The sequence below is a fragment of the Artemia sp. Qi Xiang Cuo genome, chromosome 20 (genome assembly GCF_049724085.1).
Source record: "Artemia sp. Qi Xiang Cuo chromosome 20, ASM4972408v1, whole genome shotgun sequence".
Taxonomy (NCBI): Eukaryota; Metazoa; Arthropoda; class Branchiopoda; order Anostraca; family Artemiidae; genus Artemia; species Artemia sp. Qi Xiang Cuo.
In genome coordinates, this window is record NC_142813.1 from 21,640,737 (window position 1) to 21,666,574 (window position 25,838).

Genomic DNA, 25,838 nt, shown 5'->3' on the forward strand with positions numbered 1-25,838 from the left:
GAGGCAGCCTGGCTGAGTGGTCCAAGGCACTGGTGTTAGCCACCAGTCTCTTCAGAGGCGTGGGTTCAATTCTTACCGCTGGTATACGATTATGTTTGAAAGACTGCAGTGTGAAAAGACATCAAAATGCAGTTTTTGGTGGAAAAATCCCGTTTAGTATACTGGAAACAAAGAAAAGAGAAAAAAATACCCCGTTTAGGCAGAATGTTGTAGTAGCTGCCACTTTTCTTGATTTTTTAGTACTGATTTTTTAACTTGTGTGTAGCTTGCTTTGATCTAACCATTATGTATTCATGAATGAGACCATTTACAGTTTTGACGTTTCTTATATAGTAATTATGACGTCACTGCATTAAAAATACAGTTTTTATTGGAAAAATTTATTCTCTTTTAGAAATAATTTATTTTAGTTACTATAGATTTTTAACCCAATTAATTTCCTTTAAAATGAGCTATTGAACAACCCTCTACGATGTTCCAGTGCCAAGCTATCTCTGGATACAAAAAAGAAAAAAAAAAGAAAAAAATATCTCGTTTGGGGAGAATAGCGTGGTTAAAGTCAATTTTCTCGATTTTCAAGCCAATATATTTCCCTTGCTGTTCAAGCCAAGGGACAGAAAGTTTCCTATACAGGGGTTTCGGACAAGGCGGTTCTAATGGTGTACTTTTTGTTTTGATCTGACTCCTGCTTTAGGAGCTATGGGTTTTTATATTTCTTAACATTGGACGTGATCGTCTCTTACTAGGTTGCTAGCTACCGCTGCAACCCGGATAAAAAAAATATAAATACTGTAATCTTAACTATAGTAAAGTTGCGTATGCAAGTTAGTATAGGGAAGAGTTTGATCTTTATTATATTAGAGAACGCAAATAGCTCTGACATCCCTCATTTGGGCTACAGTATAACGAATGCCCATGCTGTCTTGTGTCCCTGTAATTGATTTCACAATAATCCAAGCCGCCAAGGAAGAAATTAACCACTTTGTCAGTTGAAAATTTTAATGCTATATTATTTTCAAGGATATCAAAAAGAATTTGACATAATTCAATATCCGTCGGATAGAGCTTGCAGATATCAGGGTGACATTGCCAAGTAACCTGCTGCCCAATTTTTGGTTTTGAATGTTTACTCAGATTGTTATAGGTGACTTCAGCCATCATAATTTCCTTGTCAGATCTAGATTCAGAGCATTCTTCAATAGTTGTCTCGTACTTTTCAGGACAGTTTGTTCTACTACACAGAGAATTTTTTGCCAAATATTCAGTAGAACTAAAAGAACTGTTTAAAACACAGTTAGAAATGCTTTTTTCTTGAGTCGGTGTTCCAGGAATTTGTTCTAAATCATTAGTCTTACAAACACATTTACTAATAACCCTAACAGGCTCGTTTTCGCCATAATTGAAAAACATTGCTTTTCCTTCGCTGTTGATAGGTATGCTTGTATATATGTTTTTATTGCTGCTACATAAACTGCAATTGCTCCTTCCAAAATTAATATACGAATTTTCAAAGAAGTACGCCTCCGTATATTCACTGTGTTGTCGAACATTTTCCATTGCATCTGTAAACTGTTCCGCAGTTGCCAATCCATACCTTGGAAGCTTTTCATTAAACTGACAACATTTCTTTTGGATATTACTATGAAGCTTTGCCAAGGAATTTCTAGCCGACTTTTCAACAGCATCCGCTCTTTCAAAGAGAATTTTAATCTGTAATTTTGAATACTTTTCGTGATCCTGGTAAAACATGCGTAAAATGTTTCTCAATTTACGAAGATCAGCCTGCATTTTTGCCATCTTCTTATATTTCTGAATGTAATTTTTCCCTTTGTCCTTATGCGTTCTTCGGTACAACCCTGCAGAGAATTTAATTTTTTCATTATAGCTTTTGTCACCCCAGTATCTACCCATTATTCTGGTAGCAACTTTTTTCTTATGTTTGTTTCGGTAATCTTCATCATTATCATACCGTTCCCTGCTCTTTTGTCTAGCCTGCTCAATTGTTGCTTCTCTATAAAGTTTATCATTGTGATAACGCTCCTTGATCTTTTGTTTAGCCTGCTCAATTCTTGCTTCTCTGTAATGTTCATCATTACCATACCGTTCCTTGATCTTTTGTTTGGCTGTCTGAATTTTTGCATGTCTATAATCTTCATCATTGTGATAACACATCTTGCTGTTTTGTTTGATTACTTCTCGATACGCCTGGTCGGTTGAATACCTTTGTTTTGCTCTCTCAATTATTACTTCTCGATACACCTGGTCGGTTGAATACCTTTGCTTTTTTCTTTTAAAGTTACTATATCTGTTGTTTGTGTAGTACTCTTTCTTCAACTTGCGTATAGCCAGCTTTGATCTAACCATTATTCTAATCAAGAATGAGAGAATTTTCAGTTTTTTCTTTCCTTATATACTAATTATGACGTCACTCTATTCACGTCATAGCTCTAATATAAAACTATGATGACGTTCATTATTTATCTAGTAGGGTTTCAGACAAGGTATTTCTAATGATGTACTTTTGTTTTGATCTGACTCTATTTTTAGGAGTTTTGGGTTTTTATATTTCTTAGCATTGGACTGATCGTCTATTACTAGGTTGCTAGCTACTGCTGCAACCCAAATTCACATATATATTTATTTATGAGAGGCAGCCTGGCTGAGTGGTCCAAGGCACTGGTGTTAGCCACCAGTCTCTTCAGAGGCGTGGGTTCAATTCTTACCGCTGGTATACGATTATGTTTGAAAGACTGCAGTGTGAAAAGACATCAAAATGCAGTTTTTGGTGGAAAAATCCCGTTTAGTATACTGGAAACAAAGAAAAGAGAAAAAAATACCCCGTTTAGGCAGAATGTTGTAGTAGCTGCCACTTTTCTTGATTTTTTAGTACTGATTTTTTAACTTGTGTGTAGCTTGCTTTGATCTAACCATTATGTATTCATGAATGAGACCATTTACAGTTTTGACGTTTCTTATATAGTAATTATGACGTCACTGCATTAAAAATACAGTTTTTATTGGAAAAATTTATTCTCTTTTAGAAATAATTTATTTTAGTTACTATAGATTTTTAACCCAATTAATTTCCTTTAAAATGAGCTATTGAACAACCCTCTACGATGTTCCAGTGCCAAGCTATCTCTGGATACAAAAAAGAAAAAAAAAAAAAAAAATATGTCGTTTGGGGAGAATAACGTGGTTAAAGTCAATTTTCTCGATTTTCAAGCCAATATATTTCCCTTGCTGTTCAAGCCAAGGGACAGAAAGTTTCCTATACAGGGGTTTCGGACAAGGCGGTTCTAATGGTGTACTTTTTGTTTTGATCTGACTCCTGCTTTAGGAGCTATGGGTTTTTATATTTCTTAACATTGGACGTGATCGTCTCTTACTAGGTTGCTAGCTACCGCTGCAACCCGGATTACAAGAAAAAACACACATCAAGGACCAGAAACTCACTCAGATCTTAAGGAACTTCGATAAAGAGATATCTTTTAATAAAAATACTGAAAAACTACGATAAAAATTATACTCTGATAGTTTCCAGACCCTGAAGTATGGGGAAGAAAACTTACTAGGACCCAGAAGATCCGCTATTATCCAAAGGATAGTCCTGTAACACTCTGAATAACATTAAATCAAGACACGTCACAGCGTCTTCAATACTGCAATGTCCTTCTTTTGAATTTTGTATAGGTTTGTTTAAAACTGATCTGGCAAGGTCTTTCAAGGAATAACGCCTCGGTAGACCTTTATGATGAGTATAAACAATAGATGTATCAAGACACAGAGGATGTATCATTTTCAGCACTTGTAAGTCATTATTTAAACCATGTCCAATAAGTAGGGTATCAGAAAAGATCAGTTTCAGTAGATCACTTTGTACTTCATTAAACGATTTCTCTGCAGATTCAACATGTTTCTCAGTGATTCCGGAAAAACTTGTGACATAATCAATTACTTCATTCTCAGGTTTTACATAATGATCATAAACCACTTTCCCAAGAATATCAACAAGCGTTACTCGGGCAACCTCTTTCCCGACCGTTGTATACACCATTTCACAATCAATAGCATAAATAGATAAGCGTTCACTCTTTTCTCTAGGTAGAGTGCGGACAAAGCCTCTTAAGGGACCATTAAATCCAATATGTAATCCAGACCACACATGAACTTTTGCAACACTACAACCCTCCGATCTTGCTTCTCGACCACAGCATTTATATTCACCTAATGACGGACCATATCCTTTAAACTTTTCTAGATGATAAATGCACTCATCAACAGTAGCGACGGAATATGTAAAATTCTTTGAACACCTTATACACTTGAATTTGGTATCACTTATATCAGTAACAATGCTATTATCTGAGTCATCATTCGATCCATCACTGGAAGGTGTGTGAGGAGGTGGGGTATCACCATCTTTAGTGTTATAACTTCGTCTTCCGGGAACAAACTCATTTGCATTCACGTCAAATTTCTTTTTTATCAAACACTTCAAATCAGCTTTATAAATCACTGCTTTATTATCTTCTAGTTTTAAAGGGAATCCAAGAGTTAAGAGAGCATGATCAGACAGTGCATAACTTCTGAAAAAGGGGTAGATCTGCTTTTCAGTGAGTACAGATCCTCCAAAATGAACTCGTACCGCTTTACTCGTACCACTACTGCCTTTGTATAGGTCACTGGCATTTTCAGGAGAGTTACTTTTTCTTCTTTCTGTGTTTTTACAATCATTTGCAGTAGACTGGCTCACGTCATTGCGTCCTTTGTCAACATTCTCAGAATTTTGCATGTTAGGTACTGCTGTTTGTTCACCAAGAGTGTTTATATCCTGTTCAGTGACACTTTTTGTTTCTTCTGTATCTGCTGTTTCTTTACAAAGAGCAGTGGTTCTTTCTGTGTTATCGCCATCTTTTGCTGCAGACTGGTTTACGTCATGGCGTTGTTTGTCAACATTCTCAGAATTTTGCATTTTAGCTACTGCTATTTGTTCGCCAAAAGTATTTATATCCTGTTCAGTGACACTTCGTACTCCTGCCTCATCTACTTTTTCTTTACAAAGAACAGTGGCATCGCTATTTTCCTCTTTCAAAATACAAGGTGCTTCAAATTCCATATTTTAACGCTATAAATGATAAGCTTTGAGTCTTATACATAGCAATTGTTGAGTGACGGACAAATAATAAAGAATTTTAAATATATTTGTTTATTATTCTACAAATTAAAACATAGGACACCAAAATCTGTAGCCCCAAATAATCAAATTATTGTGCTCTTTTTAACTTTTTGTCTTAAAAAAGATAAAAAGATAATTTTAGAAAAACCTGCGCCAACAAAAAATAATGACGTAATTTTTCAATCGATGTTATCAATGACGTTTGACAAAAGCATAATGAAATAAAGTTTCACAGGCTGGTGAAAAAAAAAATAATATTCCCTAACCAAGAATGAAATTCTCCAGATGGTTTCAAAAATATCCGATCTTGTTACCATATCGAAAAATTTTAACAATGCTCGTTATAAGGCAGATCTTAAATAGTATTTTTTTTTCAGTAAAGTATAAATTATGTTCTGGTCTTGGGAAGGCATAGGGGTTTTGAGCCCTACTAATGTTAATTTCTTCTCGTTTTGAGTTTGACTCGGTTATTTATTGTGATTTATCTTCGTTTTGGGTTTCATTTATTTATCAATGCTGATTTGTGGTAGTATCACACTTGGTAGATTATTTGATATTATTTTTTGCTCATTTTTGGTTTAATGGAGTTTTTTACTTTTCTTTGAAGAACTTATTTTATGTAAAAAGTTGTTTCTAATTAATTTCTGTTCGTTTTATATTGACAAATTCTTTTTGGAAAAAAGAAAATAATACTTTAGATCTTTTCTTTTTTTAAGACTTTATAGTTTGGCCTGCTATTTGTATGCTAGAGGAAAAATTTCAGCAACTTTAACAGCATACAACATTTTTAAAATCTGGACACGAGTAGTATTGTTTAATTTAGCTTAATACCACCTCTAGTTGACCTGAAATAGAAAACCTGATACCAGTCGCAAAAAAAATCTGTTTACTTTCTTTGATAGCTTGGATACACTTAAGCTATTTTGATTTGTTTAAATTTTCAGAGCAGAAGTAGCCCCGAAAGTTTGAACATAATACCCTCAGTCGTTCATGGGATACTGCTGAGATGGGATACTGCTGATATTGGGAATTAGTATTAACACAGCGCATTTTGATTTAATCTTACGGCAACATTTAGCTTTTAAACATAATTCTCGGCGAAATTCAAAACCCTCTCCCGAAATTCAAAGGCAGTTTCTCTTTATGCTGATTAAGAATTTAGACTCTTGGAAACGGGATTTAACTTAATTAGGGGAAGTCAGAATTATCTTTAAGAATTATCTTTAGAAAGAAGGAACTTTATTTTTGTCTTTTAAATATATCGTATTTTACTCACGGTACACCTATAAAGGGGTTTCGGACATGGCAGTTCTAATGGGTGTACTTTTTGTTTTGATCTGACTCCTTTTTTTAGGAACTATGGGTTTTTATATTTCTTAACATTGGAGGTGATCGTCTCTTACTAGGTTGCTAGCTACCGCTGCAACCCGGATCTCTATGATGTTCCAGTGCCAAGCTATCTGTGGAAAAGAAAAAAAAAGAAAAAAGAGGCCGTTTTGGCAGAATGCTGCAGTAGCTGTCATTTTTCTTGATTTTCAAGCCAATATATTTCCCTTGCTGTTAAAGTCAAATGAAAAAAAGGCTACTATAAGGAGCCTTTCAAATGAAAGGAGCCATTGAACAATTCTCTACGATGTTCCAGTGTCAAGCTATCGGTGGAAAAGAAAAAGAAAAAAATATGCCGTTTGTGGAGAATAACGTGGTTAAAGTCAATTTTCTTGATTTTCAAGCCAAAATATTTTCTTTGTTATTCAAGCCAAAGGGCGGTAAGTTTCCTTTATAGGGGTTTTGGACAAGACGGTTGTAATGGTGTAGTTTTTGTTTTGATCCGACTCCTTTTTTAGGAGTTAGAGATTTTATATTTCTTAACATTGGACGTGATCGTCTCTTACTAGGCTGATAGCTACCACTGCAACCCTGATAGGATGCTAGCTACCACTGCAACCCGGATCTTGACAGACACCATCTATGATGAACTGTATCTATACTTTAAGTAATTCTTTTTCGACAAACCCTACAAACAGGAAAAAGCCTACGGCTTTTTCTTCTTTGAAATAGTAAGAGACGAACCTCCAATGATCAAGTAGCCAACTTATACCAATGTATGCAATAGGTTTTTATTTCAATGATCGTGTTTCAAAACTGCATATGAAATATGAAGTTTTTCATAAAAAACTGATTCCATTTTAAAAGTGATTTGTTTATATTACAAAACATTTTTAACCCCATTAATTTCCTTTAAAATGAGCCATTGAACAGTTCTCTACGATGTTTAGGAGTTATGGGTTTTATATTTCTTAACATTGGAAGTGATCGTCTCTTACTAGGCTCCTATCTACCGCTGCAACCTGGATACAAACAGGAAAACTTCTACGGCTTTTTCTTCTTTGATCTAGTAAGAGACGAACCTCAAACGATCAAGTAGCTAACTGACTCCAATGTATGCTATAATTTTTTATTCTAATGATCGTCTTTTACTGTAATTTCTATTAGTAGAAATTTGGATTGCTCTATTTTGATATTTTTTTTGGTTATTCTTTTTTTTTTCCTTTCAAGCGAGACCATATTTTTTCAAGGTTTAAAATTATTAAGTACACAATACCACGTGTCGAGTATCTAAAACCTAGCATAAATCAAAACTAATTTTAAAATTTTCAGGTGTTTATCTTGTTTGAATTACAAAATTAGTATTATTGGTTAGACACCATAAATATTTATTGCAGTTTACATAATAAGTTTAGCGATTCTGAACTGAAAACTAAAATAATTGGAATTATAAGACAATAATATGGAGATACGTACTTTACGTTTTACAAACCAAAAAAAGGTTTGTTCCAGGATACAATAATAACTTTGAACCGAGATGAAAAAATTTTTCTTCCAGGAGACAAAAAGCAAAACTAATTTTAGAATTTTCATGTATTTTTGTTCTTTAAATTAAAAAATTACTATTACTGATTAGGCATCATAAATATTTTTGCAGTTTACATAATAATTTTAGCGATTAAGCCAAAAAAGAAAATTTTGGTTCCAGGAGTTTCGGTTACTATTGAGACAAGTAGCTATTATTACTATAGAGTTCATTACCATGAACTGTTTGATTGCTTCAAAATTCAAATATCTTTGAAAAGACTTCAGTATGAAAATACATCAAAAATGCAGTTTTTTTTGACAAAATTGATTCTACTTTAAAAAGTATTTTATTTTTAACTACAAAAGGCACTAGATGTAGCAATTTCCTTTAAAATGAGCTATTATACAGCTCTCTATGATTTTCAGTGCCCAGCTAGCTGAGGAGAAAGAAAAAGCGGAAAGAAAAAAATATCCCGTTTTTGGAGAATAACGTGGTTAAACTCAATTTTCTTGATTTTCAAGCCAATATATTTTATTTGTTATTCAAGCCAAAGGGCGGTAAGTTTCCTTTATAGGGGTTTCGAACAAGGCGGTTCTAATGATGTACTTTTTGTTTTGATCTGACTCTTGTTTTAGGAGTTAGGGGTTTTTATATTTCTTAACATTGGACGTGATCGTATCTTACTAGGTTGCTAGCTACCGCTGCAACCCGGATTGGTCTGAAACTACATAGTAAATCCCACATCGGGTAGTTAGAACCTAACCAAAAATAAAACTAATTTTAACATTTTAAGGTATTTTTCTAGCTTGAATTGAAATATTCGAACTATTGCTCGGATACCATGGATATTTTTGCAGTTTACATAAGTTGCAAAGAACGCACAGGCTGATCTTTGTAAATTGAGAAAAATTTTACGAATATTTTACCGGGATTACGAAAAATATTCAAAATTAGAGATTAAAATTATCTCTGAAAGAATAGATTTTGTTGAAAAGTCAGCTAGAGATGCTTTCGCAAAACTTCATAGAAATATCCAAAAGAAATGTTGCATGTTTAGTGAAAAGCTTCCAAGGTATGGACCGGCAACTGTGGAACAGTTTACAGATGTAATGGGAAATCTTAAACATCACTGTGAATATATGGAGGCATAATTTTCCTTTACTTAGTTTCAGCTTAAATTCGATGATCGAGCCTTTATGTAATGCTGTTGCTAGCTACCGCTGCAACCCGGACTACCGCTGCAACCCGGATTGACAAATCAGATTATTTAAACCCTGATTACAAACAGGAAAAAGCCTACGGCTTTTTCTTCTCTGGAGTATTAAGAGACAACTCTTGAAGAATCAGGCAGCTAACTAAGTCCAATGTATGCAATAGTTTATTCTTCCAACGATTGTTTTTTAATGTTACTACCATTGCAACCCGGAATATATTAAAGATTTGCGTTAGTATAAGCGAGGGTTCGTTCTTTATTATAATGCAACCTGGATTTTAATCTGAAACTTTTCTCAAGATTTATGGGTTACTTTAGTTTTTACTATGGGGCGTGATCGTCTCTTACTAGGCTACTAGTTACCGCTGCAACCCGGATTATATAAGAAAAACCTAATTGACAAATACCATTTATGATGAACTATATCGGTCCTTTATGTAAGTTGCTAGCTGCTACCTGGATAATAAACTGATTACAAACCGGAAAAAGCCTACGGCTTTTTCTTCTTTGAAATAGTAAGAGACGAACCTCAAACAATCAAGTAGCTAACTAATTCCAATGTGTGCAATTGTTTGCTATTCCAATGAAAGTCTTTTAATGTAACCAGTGCCAAGCTATCTGTTGAATTACTAACCTATACTATAATTAAGTAGCGTATAAAATTTAGTATAGGCAAAAGGTCGTTCTTTATTATAAAATACATCAAAAATGCAATTTTTTTGACAAAATTGAATTCTACTTTAAAAATTATTTTATTTTTAATTACAAAAGGCACTAGATGTTGCAATTGCCTTTAAAATGAGCTATTATACAGCTCTCTATGATTTTCCAGTGCCCAGCTAGCTGAGGAGGAAAAAAAAGCGGAAAGAAAAAAATATCCCGTTTGTGGAGAATAACGAGGTAAAAGTCAATTTTCTTGATTTTCAAGCCAATATATTTTCTTTGTTATTCAAGCCAAAGGGCGGTAAGTTTCATTTATAGAGTATTCGGACAAGGCGGTTCTAATGGAGTACTTTTTGTTTTGATCTGACTCTTTTTTTTAGAAGTTGGGGGGTTTTATATATCTTAACATTGGACGCGATTGTCTCTTACTAGGTTGCTAGCTACCGCTGCAACCCGGATTAAACTTTTCAGTTAGTAAAGCCTGAAGTTCATTCTTTATTATAAAATAAATTACAAACAGGAAAAAGCCTACGGCTTTTTCTTCTTTGGAATAGTAAGTGACGATCATCAAATAGTCAGGCAGCTAACTATGTTTATAATTTGTTCTTTAACATAAATTTCATTAATCGGATATTTTAATATATCCTCAATGGCCTAGAGTTTGGGATAGCTCTCACCCAGTAGACTTGAGTTCAATTTCTGTATGGGAAATTTTTACTTATGATGATTTCTTAAGGAACATAATTAAAATTTCTTAATGTAATAAAAATAATTTGTTTTAATTACAAAAGGTTTTTAACCCCATTAATTTCCTTTAAAATGAGCCATTGAACAACTCTCTACGATGTTCCAGTGCCATGCTATCTGTTGAATTACTAACCTATACTATAATTTAGTGGCGTATAAAATTTAGTATAGGCAAGAGGTCGTTCTTTATTATAATCTTTACTGCAAAACTAGCAAGACAGTTTTTAAGTCTGATGAAGATTTAACTGATGTGTCAAAAGTAAGGTTGCAATTCGACGATTTTGTTTTGGCCCTATTATAATTGGTATGGTGAAATAATAATATGCATATGGTTCTTAAATCATACTTCTTTATGGTTCCATTTGGTCTAGTGGCAAGGATAGTTAACTTTCACTTAGGAGGACCGGGTTCAATTCCCGGTGGGGGAAAATTTTTAACTCTATAATCTTCGAACATTCGAACCTTTTATAATTTATAATGATGTATAATATAAATACTGTAATCTTCACTATAGTGAAGTTGCCTATGCAAGTTAGTATAGGGAAGAGTTCGATCTTTATTATATTCTTTTAAAATTTTCAGGTACTTCTCTAATTTCAATTAAAACATTAACATTGGTGATGATATATCGGAAATATTTTTGCAGTTTACATAATAATAGCTATATCTGTTACGATCTAAGAGTAGAATTTGTCCTCAAAAACACAAAAAAATTCTCCTTTTCATATAAAAATCAATTTTTATAAAAGTAACTCTTTAAAGTAAACAAATATATTTTTTGCGGTAGAGTTCGTTCCTTACTATTACCTTTAAGCAAATAAATCCTAAATTTTATATACCATATTGTTAATTTAACAACTTTAATTAATGATGCCATAATACAAGTGGCTAGCACGATCGGCTGTTAACCAAAAGCTTCAAAGCCACACGGGGTCATTTTTTTTAGTTTTTAATTCAGCTTTTAATAAAACCAAGATTCCAACGATACTTACAAAATACAAATTTACAGTATTTATCCCTTACGTATGATCTCCTAATGATCGTCTTTTGATATAACTTCAGTTACTATGGACTAAAGTTTGTTCTTTAATGTAAAAATATGATGAACTATATCGTTCCTTTATGTAAATGATAGCTACCGCAGCAACCCTGCTTTGTTCTTTCTTATAACTACCACTGCAACCCGCATTACAAACAGAAAAAAGCCTACGGCTTTTTCTTCTTTGAAATAGTAAGAGACGAACCTCAAAAACTTAAGTCTCTAGCTAAGTTCAATGTATGTAATGGTTTGTTATTGTAATGATCTTCTTTTAATGTAATTTCGTGAGAAAAATGATTCTATTTTAAAAATAATTTGTTTTTTAAATGCAACAGGTTTTTAACCTAATTAATATCCTTTAAAATGAGCCATTAAACAACTCTCTACGATGTTCCAGTCCCAAGCTATCTGTGGAATTACTAACCTATGCTATAATTAAGTAGCGTATAAAATTTAGTATAGGCAAGAGGTCGTTCTTTATTATAAAAACCTTTTTGAAATACCACGAACTGTTTGATATATGTATCATATTGTTAATTTTACAACTTTAATTAATGATGTCATAGTCTAAGTGGCTAGCACGATCAGCCGATAACTGAAAGGTTGGTGGTTCAGATCCAGCCGGGGTCGTTTTCTTTTTGTTTGTTATTCAGCTATAAAAAAAACCATATTATTACTATATCATTAACTATAATTAAGTTGAGTATCTAATCCAGTATAGGCAAGAGTTCGTTCTTTATTATAATTTTTCTATTCACTTCATAGCTCTAATATAAAGCTATGACGACATTCATTATTTATCTAGTAGGGTTTCAGACAAGGTTGTTCTAATGATGTACTTTTGTTTTGATCTGACTCTATTTTTAGGAGTTTTGTTATATTTCTTAGCATGGGACTGATCGTCTCTTACTAGGTTGCTAGCTACTGCTGCAACCCAAATTCACTTATATATTTATTTATGAGAGGCAGCCTGGCCGAGTGGTCCAAGACACTGGTGTTAGCCACCAGTCTCTTCGGAGGCGTGGGTTCAAATCTTACCGCTGGTATACGATTATGTTTGAAAGACTGCAGTGTGAAAAGACATCAAAAATGCAGTTTTTGGTGGAAAAATTTATTCTCTTTTAGAAATAATTTATTTTAGTTACTATAGATTTTTAACCCAATTAATTTCCTTTAAAATGAGCTATTGAACAACCCTCTACGATGTTCCAGTGCCAAGCTATCTGTGGAAAAGAAAAAAAAAGAAAAAAAGGAAAAAAATATCCCGTTTGGGGAGAATAACGTGGTTAAAGTCAATTTTCTTGATTTTCAAGCCACTATATTTCCCTTGCTGTTCAAGCCAAGGGACAGAAAGTTTCCTATACAGGGGTTTCGGACAAGGCGGTTCTAATGGTGTACTTTTTGTTTTGATCTGACTCCTTTGTTAGGAACTATGGGTTTTTATATTTCTTAACATTGGACGTGATCGTCTCTTACTAGGTTGCTACCTACCGCTGCAACCCGGATAGTAAGAGACGAACCTCAAGCGATCAAGTAGCTAACTAAGTCCAATGTATGCAGTGGTAGGCTATTCCAATGATCGTCTTTTAATGTAAATCTTATGATCGTCCAATGATCGTGTTTTAGTGTAACTATATCATTACAAACAGGAAAAAGCCTACGGCTTTTTCTTGATTGAAATAGTAAGAGACGAACCACAAGTAACTACCCCTGGAACCACCATATATCAGTTACTAAGCATGAGAGATCGTTCTTTACTGTAAATTATTATTCTAATGATCGTCTTTTAATGTAAAATAGATTATTTCAGTTAGCATGGTCATGTCGTTCTCTACTGTAATTAGTATAGGCAAGAGGTCGTTCTTTATTGTAAATTATGGGTTACTTTAGTTTTTACTATGGGGCGTGATCGTCTCTTACTAGGTTGCTAGCTACAGCTGCAGCCGGGATTATTATTAAAAAAATATATCGATCCTTTATTTAAATGAACTATTTAACAACCCAGATTATTTAAACCCTGATTACAAACAGGAAAAAACCAACGTCTTTTTCTTATTTGGAGTAGTAAGAGACGACTCTCAAGGATTCAGGCAGCTAACTAAGTCAAATGTATGCAATGGTTTGTTCTTCTAACGGTCATCTTTTAATATAATTATTATGATGATTAAGGAAAATTCATCATCTATATAATGATGCATTTAAATTTAATGTACTAAGGGCTAGAGTTTGTTCTTTACTAAAAAACAAACAGGAAAAAGCCTATGGCTTTTTCTTAATTGGAATAGTAAGAGACGACCTGGCTACAACCTAAGAATATGACTTTATTGATCAATCTTTCACATGAAATTAATTACAAAAGGTTTCTAACCCTATTAATTTCCTTTAAAATGAGCCATTGAACAACTCTCTACGATGTCCAAGTGCCATGGAATATAAAGTTTTAATATAGCTTTACCACGAACTGCAACTATACTATTCCAATCGCAAAACTTCATAGTAATATCCAAAAGAAATGTTGCTTGTTTAGTGAAAAGCTTCCAAGGTATGAACCGGCAACTGTGGAACAGTTTATAGATGTAATGGGAAATTTTATAGATCACTGTGAATATATGGAGGCATAATTGTTCTTTACTTAGTTTCAGCTTTAATTCGATGATCCAGACTTTATGTACTAACTACATCCAAAGACTATGACGTCATTGATTAATATTGTATATAAAAAATTAAGTTTTTCGTAAAAAAAATTTATTAAAAAAAAAATTAAGTAAAAATAGCGCTAGATCTAGAGATTTCCTTTAAAATGAGCCATTGAACAACTCTCTACGATGTTCCAGTGCCAAGCTATCTGTGGAACAGAAAGAAAGAAAAAAATATCCCGTTTGGGGAGAATAACGTGGTGAAAGTCAATTTTCTTGATTTTCAAGCCAATATATTTTCTTTGTTATTCAAGCCAAAGGGCGGTAAGTTTCCTTTATAGAGGATTCGGACAAGGCGGTTCTAATGGTGTACTTTTTGTTTTGATCTGACTCTTTTTTTAGGAGTTGGGGGGTTTTATATTTCTTAACATTGGAGATGATCGTCTCTTACTATCACACATCAGCACAACTATCGTCACTATCGTCACAACTATCAAGTTAGTATAGGGAAGAGTTCGATCTTTATTATAAAATTTTTACTTCTCGATGCGCCTGGTCGGTTGAATACCTTTGCTTTTCTCTTTTCAAGATACTATCTCTGTTGTTTGTGTAGTACTGTTTTTTCAAATTGCGTATAGCTTGCTTCAATCTAACCATTATTCTAATCAAGAATGAGAGAATTTACATCTGTGTCGTTCTTAAGTAGTAATTATGACGTCACGGCGTAATGATTTTATTGACGTCAAGGCGCAATGATATTATTTCATGACGTCATCAGAAACAACAATATAATTCCGTGTTTTTCTATTCACTTCATAGCTCTAATATAAAGCTACGACATTCATTATTTATTTAGTAGGGTTTCAGACAAGGTAGTTCTAATGATGTACTTTTGTTTTGATCTTACTCTATTTTTAGGACTTTTGTTATATTTCTTAGCATGGGACTGATCGTCTCTTACTAGGTTGCTAGCTACTGCTGCAACCCAAATTCACATATATATTTATTTATGAGAGGCAGCCTGGCCGAGTGGTCCAAGACACTGGTGTTAGCCACCAGTCTCTTCGGAGGCGTGGGTTCAAATCTTACCGCTGGTATACGATTATGTTTGAAAGACTGCAGTGTGAAAAGACATCAAAAATGCAGTTTTTGGTGGAAAAATTTATTCTCTTTTAGAAATAATTTATTTTAGTTACTATAGATTTTTAACCCAATTAATTTCCTTTAAAATGAGCTATTGAACAACCCTCTACGATGTTCCAGTGCCAAGCTATCTGTGGAAAAGAAAAAAAAAAAAAAGGAAAAAATATCCCGTTTGGGGAGAATAACGTGGTTAAAGTCAATTTTCTTGATTTTCAAGCCAATATATTTCCCTTGCTGTTCAAGCCAAGGGACAGAAAGTTTCCTATACAGGGGTTTCGGACAAGGCGGCTCTAATGGTGTACTTTTGTTTTGATCTGACTCCTTTGTTAGGAACTATGGGTTTTTATATTTCTTAACATTGGACGTGATCGTCTCTTACTAGGTTTCTAGCTACCGCTGCAACCCGGATTACTGTAAGCATCATCTATTTAATGGTTCCTTATAACACTCCAGTTACTATGGACTGAAGATCTTTCTTTAATGTAATATTATAATTGGTATGGTGAAATAATAATATGCATATGGCTCTAAAATCATACTTCTTTGTGGTTCCATATGGTCTAGTGGCTAGGATAGTTAACTTTCACTTAACAGGCTCGGGTTTGATTCCCGGTGTGGGAAAATTTTTAACTCTATAATCTTCGAACATTTGAACCTTTTATAATTTACAATGATGCATAATATAAATACTGTAATCTTAACTATAGTGAAGTTGTGTATGCAAGTTAGTATAGGGAAGAGTTTGATCTTTATTATAAAATTCCTACTTGGGTTTTCTTTTATGCTATATCATTACAAACAGGAAAAAGCCTATGGCTTTTTCTTCTTTGAAATAGTAAGAGACGAACCTCAAGTAACTACCCCTGGAACCACCATTTATCAGTTACTATGGATGAGAGATCGTTCTTTATTGTAAATTCCCATAAATGGGTTTCGGACAAGGTGGTTCTAGTGGTTTACTTTTTGTTTTGATCTGACTCCTTTGTTAGGAACTATGGTTTTTTATATTTCTTAACATTGGACGTGATCGTCTCTTACTAGGTTGCTAGCTACCGCTGCAACCCGGAGTTTTCCGTAAAAAATAATTAATTAAAAAAAATTAAGTATAAATGGCACTAGATCTAGAGATTTCCTTTAAAATGAGCCATTGAACAACTCTCTACAATGTCCCAGTGCCAAGCTATCTGTGGAAAAGAAGAAGAAGAAGAAGAAGAAAGAAAAAAATATCCCGTTTGTGGGATATTTTTGTTGGCCGAGTGGTCCAAGGTGCTGGTGTTAGTGAACAGTCTCTTCAGAGGTGTGGGTTCAAATCCTACCACTGGTATACGATTATGACGTCATTGATCAATCTTTAATATGAAATATGTAATTTTTCGTAAAAAACTGATTCAATTTTAAAAATACATTGTTTTAAGTACAAACAGTTTTTAACGCCATTAATTTTCTTTAAAATGGGCCATTGAACAACTCTCTACGATGTTCCAATGCCAAGATATCTATGGAAAAGAAAGAAAAAAAGAAAAAAAGAAAAAAATATCCCCTTTGTGGAGAATAACGTGGTAAAAGTCAATTTTCTTGATTTTCAAGCGCATATATTTTCTTTGTTATTCAAGCCAAAGGACGGTAAGTTTCCCTTATAGGAATTTCGGACAAGGTGATTCTAATGGTGTACTTTTTGTTTTGATCTGACTCTTTTTTTTAGGAGTTATGGGTTTTTATATTTCTTAACATTGGACGTGATCGTCTCTTACTAGGTTGCTAGCTACCGCTGCAACCCGGATAAAAAGAAATAATTAAAAAAAAATTAAGTACAAATAGCACTAGATCTAGAGATTTCCTTTAAAATGAGCCATTGAACAACTCTCTACGATGTTCCAGTGTCAAGCTATCTGTGGAAAAGAAGAAAAAAAGAAAAAAATATCCCGTTTGTTGAGAATAACGTGGTTGAAGTCAATTTTCTTGATTTTCAAGCCAATATATTTTCTTTGTTATTCAAGCCAAAGGGCGGTAAGTTTCTTTTATAGGGGTTTCGGACAAGGCGGTTCTAATGGTGTACTTTTTGTTTTGATCTGACTCTTTTTTTAGGAGTTAGGGGTTTTTATATTTCTTAACATTGGACATGATCGTCTCTTACTAGGTTGCTAGCTACCGCTGCAACCCGGATTTGATCTGACTCTATGTTTAGGAGTTCTGGGTTTTTATATTTCTTAGCATTGGACTGATCGTCTCTTACTAGGTTGCTAGCTACTGCTGCAACCCGGATTCACATATATAGTTATGAGAGGCAGCCTGGCCGAGTGGTCCAAGGCACTGGTGTTAGCCACCAGTCTCTTAGGAAGCGTGGGTTCAAATCTTACCGCTGGTATACGATTATGATTTATGTACTAAAATCAAATATCTTTGAAAAGACTGCAGCAAGAAAAGACATCAAAAATGTAGTTTTTGGTGGAAAAATTTATTCTCTCTAAGAGATAATTTATTTTAGTTACTAAAGATTTTTAACTCAATTAATTTCCTTTAAAATGAGCTATTGAACAACTCTCTATGATGTTCCAGTGCCAAGTTATCTGTGGAAAAGAAAGAAAAAAAGAAAAAAATATCCCGTTTGTGGAGAATAACGTGGTTAAAGTCAATTTTCTTGATTTTCAAGCCAATATCTTTCCCTTGCTGTTCAAGCCAAATGACAGAAAGTTTCCTATACAGGGGTTTCGGACAAGGCAGTTCTAATGGTGTACTTTTTGTTTTGATCTGACTCCTTTTTTAGGAGCTATGAGTTTTTATATTACTTAACATTGGACGTGATCGTCGCTTACTAGGTTGCTAGCTACCGCTGCAGCTCGGATTTAAAATGAAATGTTCTTTACTGTAATGGTTTGTTCTTTACTAGATTTCAGCCATCTCTACAGCCATGATACTGATGGAAATTACATAATCCCCATTTATGTTTCAGTTAACATGGGCTAGGTGTCGTTCTTTATTGTAATGTAATTCACGAATGAGACCATTTTCATCTTTGTAGTTCTTAAGTAGTAATTATGACGTCATGGCGTAATGATTTTATTTCATGATGACGTCATGGCGCAATGATATTATTTCATGACGTCTTCAGAAACCACAACATAATTTCGTGTTTTTCTATTCACGTCATAGCTCTAATATAAAGCTATGACGACATTCATTATTTATCTAGTAGGGTTTCAGACAAGGTAGTTCTAATGATGTACTTTTGTGTTGATCTAACTCTATTTTTAGGAGTTTTGGGTTTTTATATTTCTTAGCATGGGACTGATCGTTATAAGAATTATAAGAGGCAGCCTGGCCGAGTGGTCCAAGACACTGGTGTTAGCTACCAGTCTCTTCGGAGGCGTGGGTTCAAATCTTACCGCTGGTATACGACTATGTTTGAAATACTGCAGTGTGAAAAGACATCAAAAATGCAGTTTTTGGTGGAAAAATTTATTCTCTTTTAAAAATAATTTATTTTAGTTACTATAGATTTTTAACCCAATTAATTTCCTTTAAAATGAGCTATTGAACAACTCTCTACGATGTTCCAGTGCCAAGCTATCTGTGGAAAAGAAAAAAGAAAAAAAGAAAAAAATATCTCTTTTAGGCAGAATGTTGTAGTAGCTGCCACTTTTCTTGATTTTCAAGCAAATATATTTTCCTTGCTGTTCAAGCCAAGGAACAGAAAGTTTCCTATACAGGGGTTTTGGACAAGGCGGTTCTAATGGTGTACTTTTTGTTTTGATCTGACTCCTCTGTTAGGAACTATGGGTTTTTATATTTCTTAACATTGGACGTGATCGTCTCTTACTAGGTTGCTAGCTACCTCTGCAACCCGGATAGCTACCGCTGCAACCTGGATTTAAAGTCTAAATAAAACTTCTATTAATTAGCACTAAATTACATCATCTTGACTGACATCGATCCCTTATGTAATGCCTATATAAGTTATTATAGGCTAGAGTTCGTTCTTTATTATAATTTAATTCTTGTAAACCTTTATTAAAATATACGGGAATAATTTTGCAGTTAGTAGATTTTCAATATATTAGTCCTTTGAAATGTACTTTTATATATGAAAATTTTAAATTTTAATCGCTTTTACAAAATTACGACTGGCAACGGTAGCTAGGAGCCTAGTAAGACAAGGACAAGGTGGTTCTAATGGTGTACTTTTTGTTTTGATCTGACTCCTTTTTTTAGGAACTATGAGTTTTTACATTTCTTAACACTGGACGTGATCGTCTCTTACTAGGTTGCTAGCTACCGCTGCAACCCGGATTTGTTATTCCAATGGTCGTCTTTTAATGTAATTAACCCCATTAATTTGCTTTAAAATGAGCCATTAAACAACTCTCTACGATGTTCCAGTGCCAAGCTATCTGTGGAATTACTAACCTATACTATAATTAAGTGGCGTATAAGATTTAGTATAGGCAAGAGGTCGTTCTTTATTATAAAATCTTAAGGAACATAATTAAAATTTCTTAATGTAATAAAAATAATTTGTTTTAATTACAAGAAGTTTTTAACCCCGTTTATTTTCTTTAAAATGAGCCATTGAATAACTCTCTACGATGTTCCAGTGCCAAGCTATCTGTTGAATTACTAAACTATACTATAATTAAGTGGCGTATAAAATTTAGTATAGGCAAGAGGTCGTTCTTTATTATACTATCGCCATGAGTTAGTTCTTTACCATGTCGTAACAATTTCTTTTATAATAATAATTAAGTTTGTTAATTACAAAAGTTTTCAATATACAGCAGTTTTCTTTAAAATGAGCCATTACACAGCTATTTATTATGACCACGAACTGTTTGATTTAATACTTAAGTTACTATGGGTTCAGTTCGTTCCTTATTGTAATTACCGCTGGTATACGATTATGTTTGAAACCCTGCATTGTGAAAAGACATCAAAAATGCAGTTTTTGGTGGAAAAATTTATTCTCTTTTAGAAATAATTTATTTTAGTTACTATAGATTTTTAACCCAATTAATATCCTTTAAAATGAGCTATTGAACAACCCTCTACGATGTTCCAGTGCCAAGCTATCTGTGGAAAAGAAAAAAGAAAAAAAGAAAAAAAAATATCCCGTTTAGGCAGAATGTTGTAGTAGCTGCCACTTTTCTTGATTTTCAAGCCAATATATTTCCCTTGCTGTTCAAGCCAAGGGACAGAAAGATTCCTATACAGGGGTTTCGGACAAGGCGGTTCTAATGGTGTACTTTTGAATTTGATCTGACTCCTTTGTTAGGAACTATGGGTTTTTATGTTTCTTAACATTGGACGTGATCGTCTCTTACTAGGCTGCTAGCTACCGCTGGAACCCGGATTACAAACAGGATTCTTCTTTGGAATAGTAAGAGACGAACCTCAAAGAATCAGGCAGCTAACTAAGTCCAATATAAGCAATTGTTTGTTCTTCTAATGATCATCTTTTAATTTGGCGTTTCTTACTAGGTTGCTAGCTACCACTTAAAACTGGATTATGTAATAGGTTGCTAGCTACCGCTGCAACCTAGATATTCTTATTTCTGCTACTATGGGCTAAGGTTTGTTCTTTCATGTAAAACTAGCCAAACATTTTTAAGTCTGATGAAGATTTAACTAATATGTCAAAAGTAAGGTTGCAAGTCGATGATTTTGTTTTTGCATTATTATAATTGGTATGGTGAAATAAGAATATGCATATGGCTCTTAAATCATACTTCTTTATGGTCCCATATGGTCTAGTGGCTAGGATAGATAACTTTCACTTAACAGGCCTGGGTTCGATTCCCGGTGTGGGAAAATTTTTAACTCTTTAATCTTCGAACATTTGAACCTTTTATAATTTATAATGATGTATAACATAAAAACTGTAATCTTAACTATAGTGAAGTTGCCTAAGCAAGTTAGTATAGGGAAGAGTTCGATCTTTATTAAATTGTTGTTTAAATTAAAAAATTACTATTACTGATTAGGCATCATAAATATTTTTGCAGTTTACATGATAATTTTAGCGATTAAGCCAAAAAATAAAATTTTGGTTCCAGGAGTTTCGGTTACTATTGAGACAAGTAGCTATTATTACTATAGAGTTCATTACCATGAACTGTTTTATTGCTTCAAAATTCAAATATCTTTGAAAAGACTGCAGTATGAAAATACATCAAAAATGCAATTTTTTTGACAAAATTGATTCTACTTTAAAAAGTATTTTATTTTTAAATACAAAAGTGACTAGATGTTGCAATTTCCTTTAAAATGAGCTATTATACAGCTCTCTATGATTTTCCAGTGCCCAGCTAGCTGAGGAGAAAAATCAAGCGGAAAGAAACAAATATCCCGTTTGTGGAGAATAACGTGGTAAAAGTCAATTTTCTTGATTTTCAAGCCAATATATTTTCTTTGTTATTCAAGCCAAAGGGCGGTAAGTTTCCTTTATAGAGGATTCGAACAAGGCGGTTCTAATGGTGTACTTTTTGTTTTGATCTGACTCTTTTTTTAGGAGTTGGGGGGTTTTATATTTCTTAACATTGGAGGTGATCGTCTCTTACTAGGTTGCTAGCTACCGCTGCAACCCGGATATTATATCAGTTACTATGGGCTACAGGTCATTCTTTAATGTAAAAAAAGAAACTTGTTTATTTACATCCTAGCTAAAATAATTAAGATAATATTAATGAACCACAGGGTTCAGATTCTTTGGGTTTGAGTTCGTTTTCTAACTATAAATGCAGACAGGAAAAAGCCTACGGCTTTTTCTTCTTTTAAATAGTAAGAGACAAAACTCAAAAAATCAAGTAGCTAACTAAGTCCAATGTGTGGTAATGGTTTGTTATTTCAGTGATCGTCTTTTAATGTAATCTTAACATTGGACGTGATCGTCTCTTACTAGGTTGCTAGCTACCGCTGCAACCCGTATTTAAAAATAATTTGTTTTATATCTACAAAAAGTTTTTAACCCCATTAATTTCCTTTAAAATGAGCCATTAAACAACTCTCCACGATGTTCCAGTATCAAACTATCTGTGGAATTACTAACCTATATTATAATTAAGTGGCGCGTAAAATTTAGTATAGGCAAGAGGTCGTTCTTTATTATAAATCCTATCTTTATTATCATATAATGCATATATTTTGATGAATACCAACGAATTTACCCTTACCTAATATTTGAAGCGCGAACTTTGCAACCTAGTAAGAGACGATCACGTCCAATGTTAAGAAATATAAAAACCCATAGTTCTTAAAAAAAAGAGTCAGATCAAAACAAAAAGTACACCATTAGAACCGCCTTGTCCGAAACCCCTGCATAGTAAAATTTCTGTCCCTTGGCTTGAACAGCAAGGGAAATATATTGGCTTGAAAATCAAGAAAAGTGGCAGCTACTACAACATTCTGCCTAAACGGGATATTTTATTCTTTTTTTTTCTTTTTTTTTTCTTTTTTTGTATCCAGAGATAGCTTGGCACTGGAACATCGTAGAGGGTTGTTCAATAGCTCATTTTAAAGGAAATTAATTGGGTTAAAAATCTATAGTAACTAAAATAAATTATTTCTAAAAGAGAATAAATTTTTCCACCAAAAACTGCATTTTGATGTCTTCTCACACTACAGTCTTTCAAACATAATCGTATACCAGCGGTAAGAATTGAACCCATGTAATAAAGATCAAACTCTTCCCTATACTAACTTGCATACGCAACTTCACTATAGTTAAGATTACAGTATTTATATTTTTACATTAAAAGACGATCACTGAAATATTATCCGGGTTGCAGCGGTAGCTAGCAACCTAGTAAGAGACGATCACGTCCAATGTTAAGAAATATAAAAACCCATAGTTCTTAAAAAAAGAGTCAGATCAAAACAAAAAGTACACCATTAGAACCGCCTTGTCCGAAACCCCTGCATAGTAAAATTTCTGTCCCTTGGCTTGAACAGCAAGGGAAATATATTAGCTTGAAAATCAAGAAAAGTGGCAGCTACTACAACATTCTGCCTAAACGGGATATTTTTTTCTTTTTTTTTTTTCTTTTTTTTTTTTTTTGTATCCAGAGATAGCTTGGCACTGGAACAACGTAGAGGGTTGTTCAATAGCTCATTTTAAAGGAAATTAATTGGGTTAAAAATATATAGTAACTAAAATAAATTATTTCCAAAAGAGAATAAATTTTTCCACCAAAAACTGCATTTTGATGTCTTCTCACACTACAGTCTTTCAAACATAATCGTATACCAGCGGTAAGAATTGAACCCATGTAATAAAGATCAAACTCTTCCCTATACTAACTTGCATACGCAACTTTACTATAGTTAATCCGGGTTGCAGCGGTAGCTAGCAACCTAGTAAGAGACGATCACGTCCAATGTTAAGAAATATAAAAACCCATAGTTCTTAAAAAAAGAGTCAGATCAAAACAAAAAGTACACCATTAGAACCGCCTTGTCCGAAACCCCTGCATAGTAAAATTTCTGTCCCTTGGCTTGAACAGCAAGGGAAATATATTGGCTTGAAAATCAAGAAAAGTGGCAGCTACTACAACATTCTGCCTAAACGGGATATTTTTTTCTTTTTTTCTTTTTTTCTTTTTTTGTATCCAGAGATAGCTTGGCACTGGAACATCGTAGAGGGTTGTTCAATAGCTCATTTTAAAGGAAATTAATTTGGTTAAAAATCTATAGTAACTAAAATAAATTATTTCTAAAAGAGAATAAATTTTTCCACCAAAAACTGCATTTTGATGTCTTTTCACACTGCAGTCTTTCAAATATAATCGTATACCAGTTATAATAAAGAACGACTTCTTGCCTATACTAAATTTTATACGCCACTTAATTATAGTATAAGTTCAACAAATAGCTTTGCACTGGAACATTGTAGAGAGTTGTTCAATGGCTCATTTTAAAGAAAATTAATGGGGTTAGAAACCTTTTGTAATTAAAACAATTTATTTTTATTACATGAAGAAATTCTAATTATATTCCTTAAGAAATCATCATAAGTAAAAATTTCCCATACGGAAATTGAACTCAAGCCAACTGGGTGAGATTTATTCCAACCTCTAGACAACATAGGATATATTAAAACATCCGATTAATGAATAACATTAAAAGACGATCATTGGAATAGCATAACACTGCATACATTGGACTTAATTAGCTACTTGATTGCTTGAGGTTCGTCTTTTACTATTTCAAAGAAGAAAAAGCCGTAGGCTTTTTCCTGTTTGTAATGATATAGCATAAAACGGAACCCAAGTTGGAACTGACAGTATCCTGGTTGTTATGGTAAAGAATATAATAAGGAACGAACTCTTGTCGGTACTAACTTTTATAGGTAATCCGGGTTGTATCGGTAGCTAGCAACCTAGTAAGAGACGATCACGTCCAATGTTAAGAAATTATAATAAAGAACGACCTCTTGCCTATACTAAATTTTAAATCCGGGTTGCAGCGGTAGCTAGCAACCTAGTGAGAGACGATCACGTCCAATTTTAAGAAATATAAAAAACCCATAGTTCCTAAGAAAGGAGTCAGATCAAATTCATCCGGGTTGCAGCGGTAGCTAGCAACCTAGTAAGAGACGATCACGTCCAATGTTAAGAAATATAAAAACCCATAGTTCCTAACAAAGGAGTCAGATCACATTCAAAAGTACACCATTAGAACCGCCTTGTCCGAAACCCCTGTATAGGAAACTTTCTGTCCCTTGGCTTGATCAGCAAGGGAAATATATTTGCTTGAAAATCAAGAAAAGTGGCAGCTACTACAACATTCTGCCTAAACGGGATATTTTTTTCTTTTTTTTCTTTTTCTTTTCCACAGATAGCTTGGCACTGGAACATCGTAGAGGGTTTTTCAATAGCTCTTTATAAAGGAAATTAATTGGGTTGAAAATCTTTACAGTAAAGAACGATCTCTCATCCATAGTAACTGATAAATGGTGGTTCCAGGGGTAGTTACTTGAGGTTCGTCTCTTACTATTTCAAAGAAGAAAAAGCCATAGGCTTTTTCCTGTTTGTAATGATTTTTTAAAAGATCGATATACTTTTTAAAGTCATAACTATAAAGAACAAACACTAGCTATAGTGACTAAAATAATAATTAATAGTAATAGTATAATCCGGTTTGCATCGGTAGCTAGCAATCCAGTAAGAGACAATCACGTCCAATACTATGAAATATCATAACCCATTATTATAATAATATAAATATAAGAAACGATCGCGTCCAATGCTAAGAAATATAAAAACCCACAACTTCTAAAAAAAAAGTCAGATCAAAACAAAATTACTCACAACGACAGGTTTGAAGGATTGAAACTCCAATGGAACTTTTTACAAGCCTACAGGAGAACAGGATAC

The 25,838-nt window shown here is 33.6% G+C and overlaps 1 protein-coding gene across 1 annotated transcript; it reads right to left on the reverse strand.

Annotated features, from left to right (window-relative positions):
* Positions 1–3,571: 3,571 nt before the first annotated feature.
* On the reverse strand, positions 3,572–5,119 carry LOC148939999 (uncharacterized). The gene has a single exon (XM_089106053.1). The coding sequence runs from the start codon at positions 5,117–5,119 to the stop codon at positions 3,572–3,574; it is 1,548 nt and encodes a 515-aa protein (XP_088962179.1).
* Positions 5,120–25,838: the final 20,719 nt, after the last annotated feature.

Excerpts from the sequence above, each read along its gene's own strand:
- LOC148939999 (XM_089106053.1), bottom strand. The coding sequence starts at position 5,119 with ATGGAATTTGAAGCACCTTGTATTTTGAAAGAGGAAAATAGCGATGCC.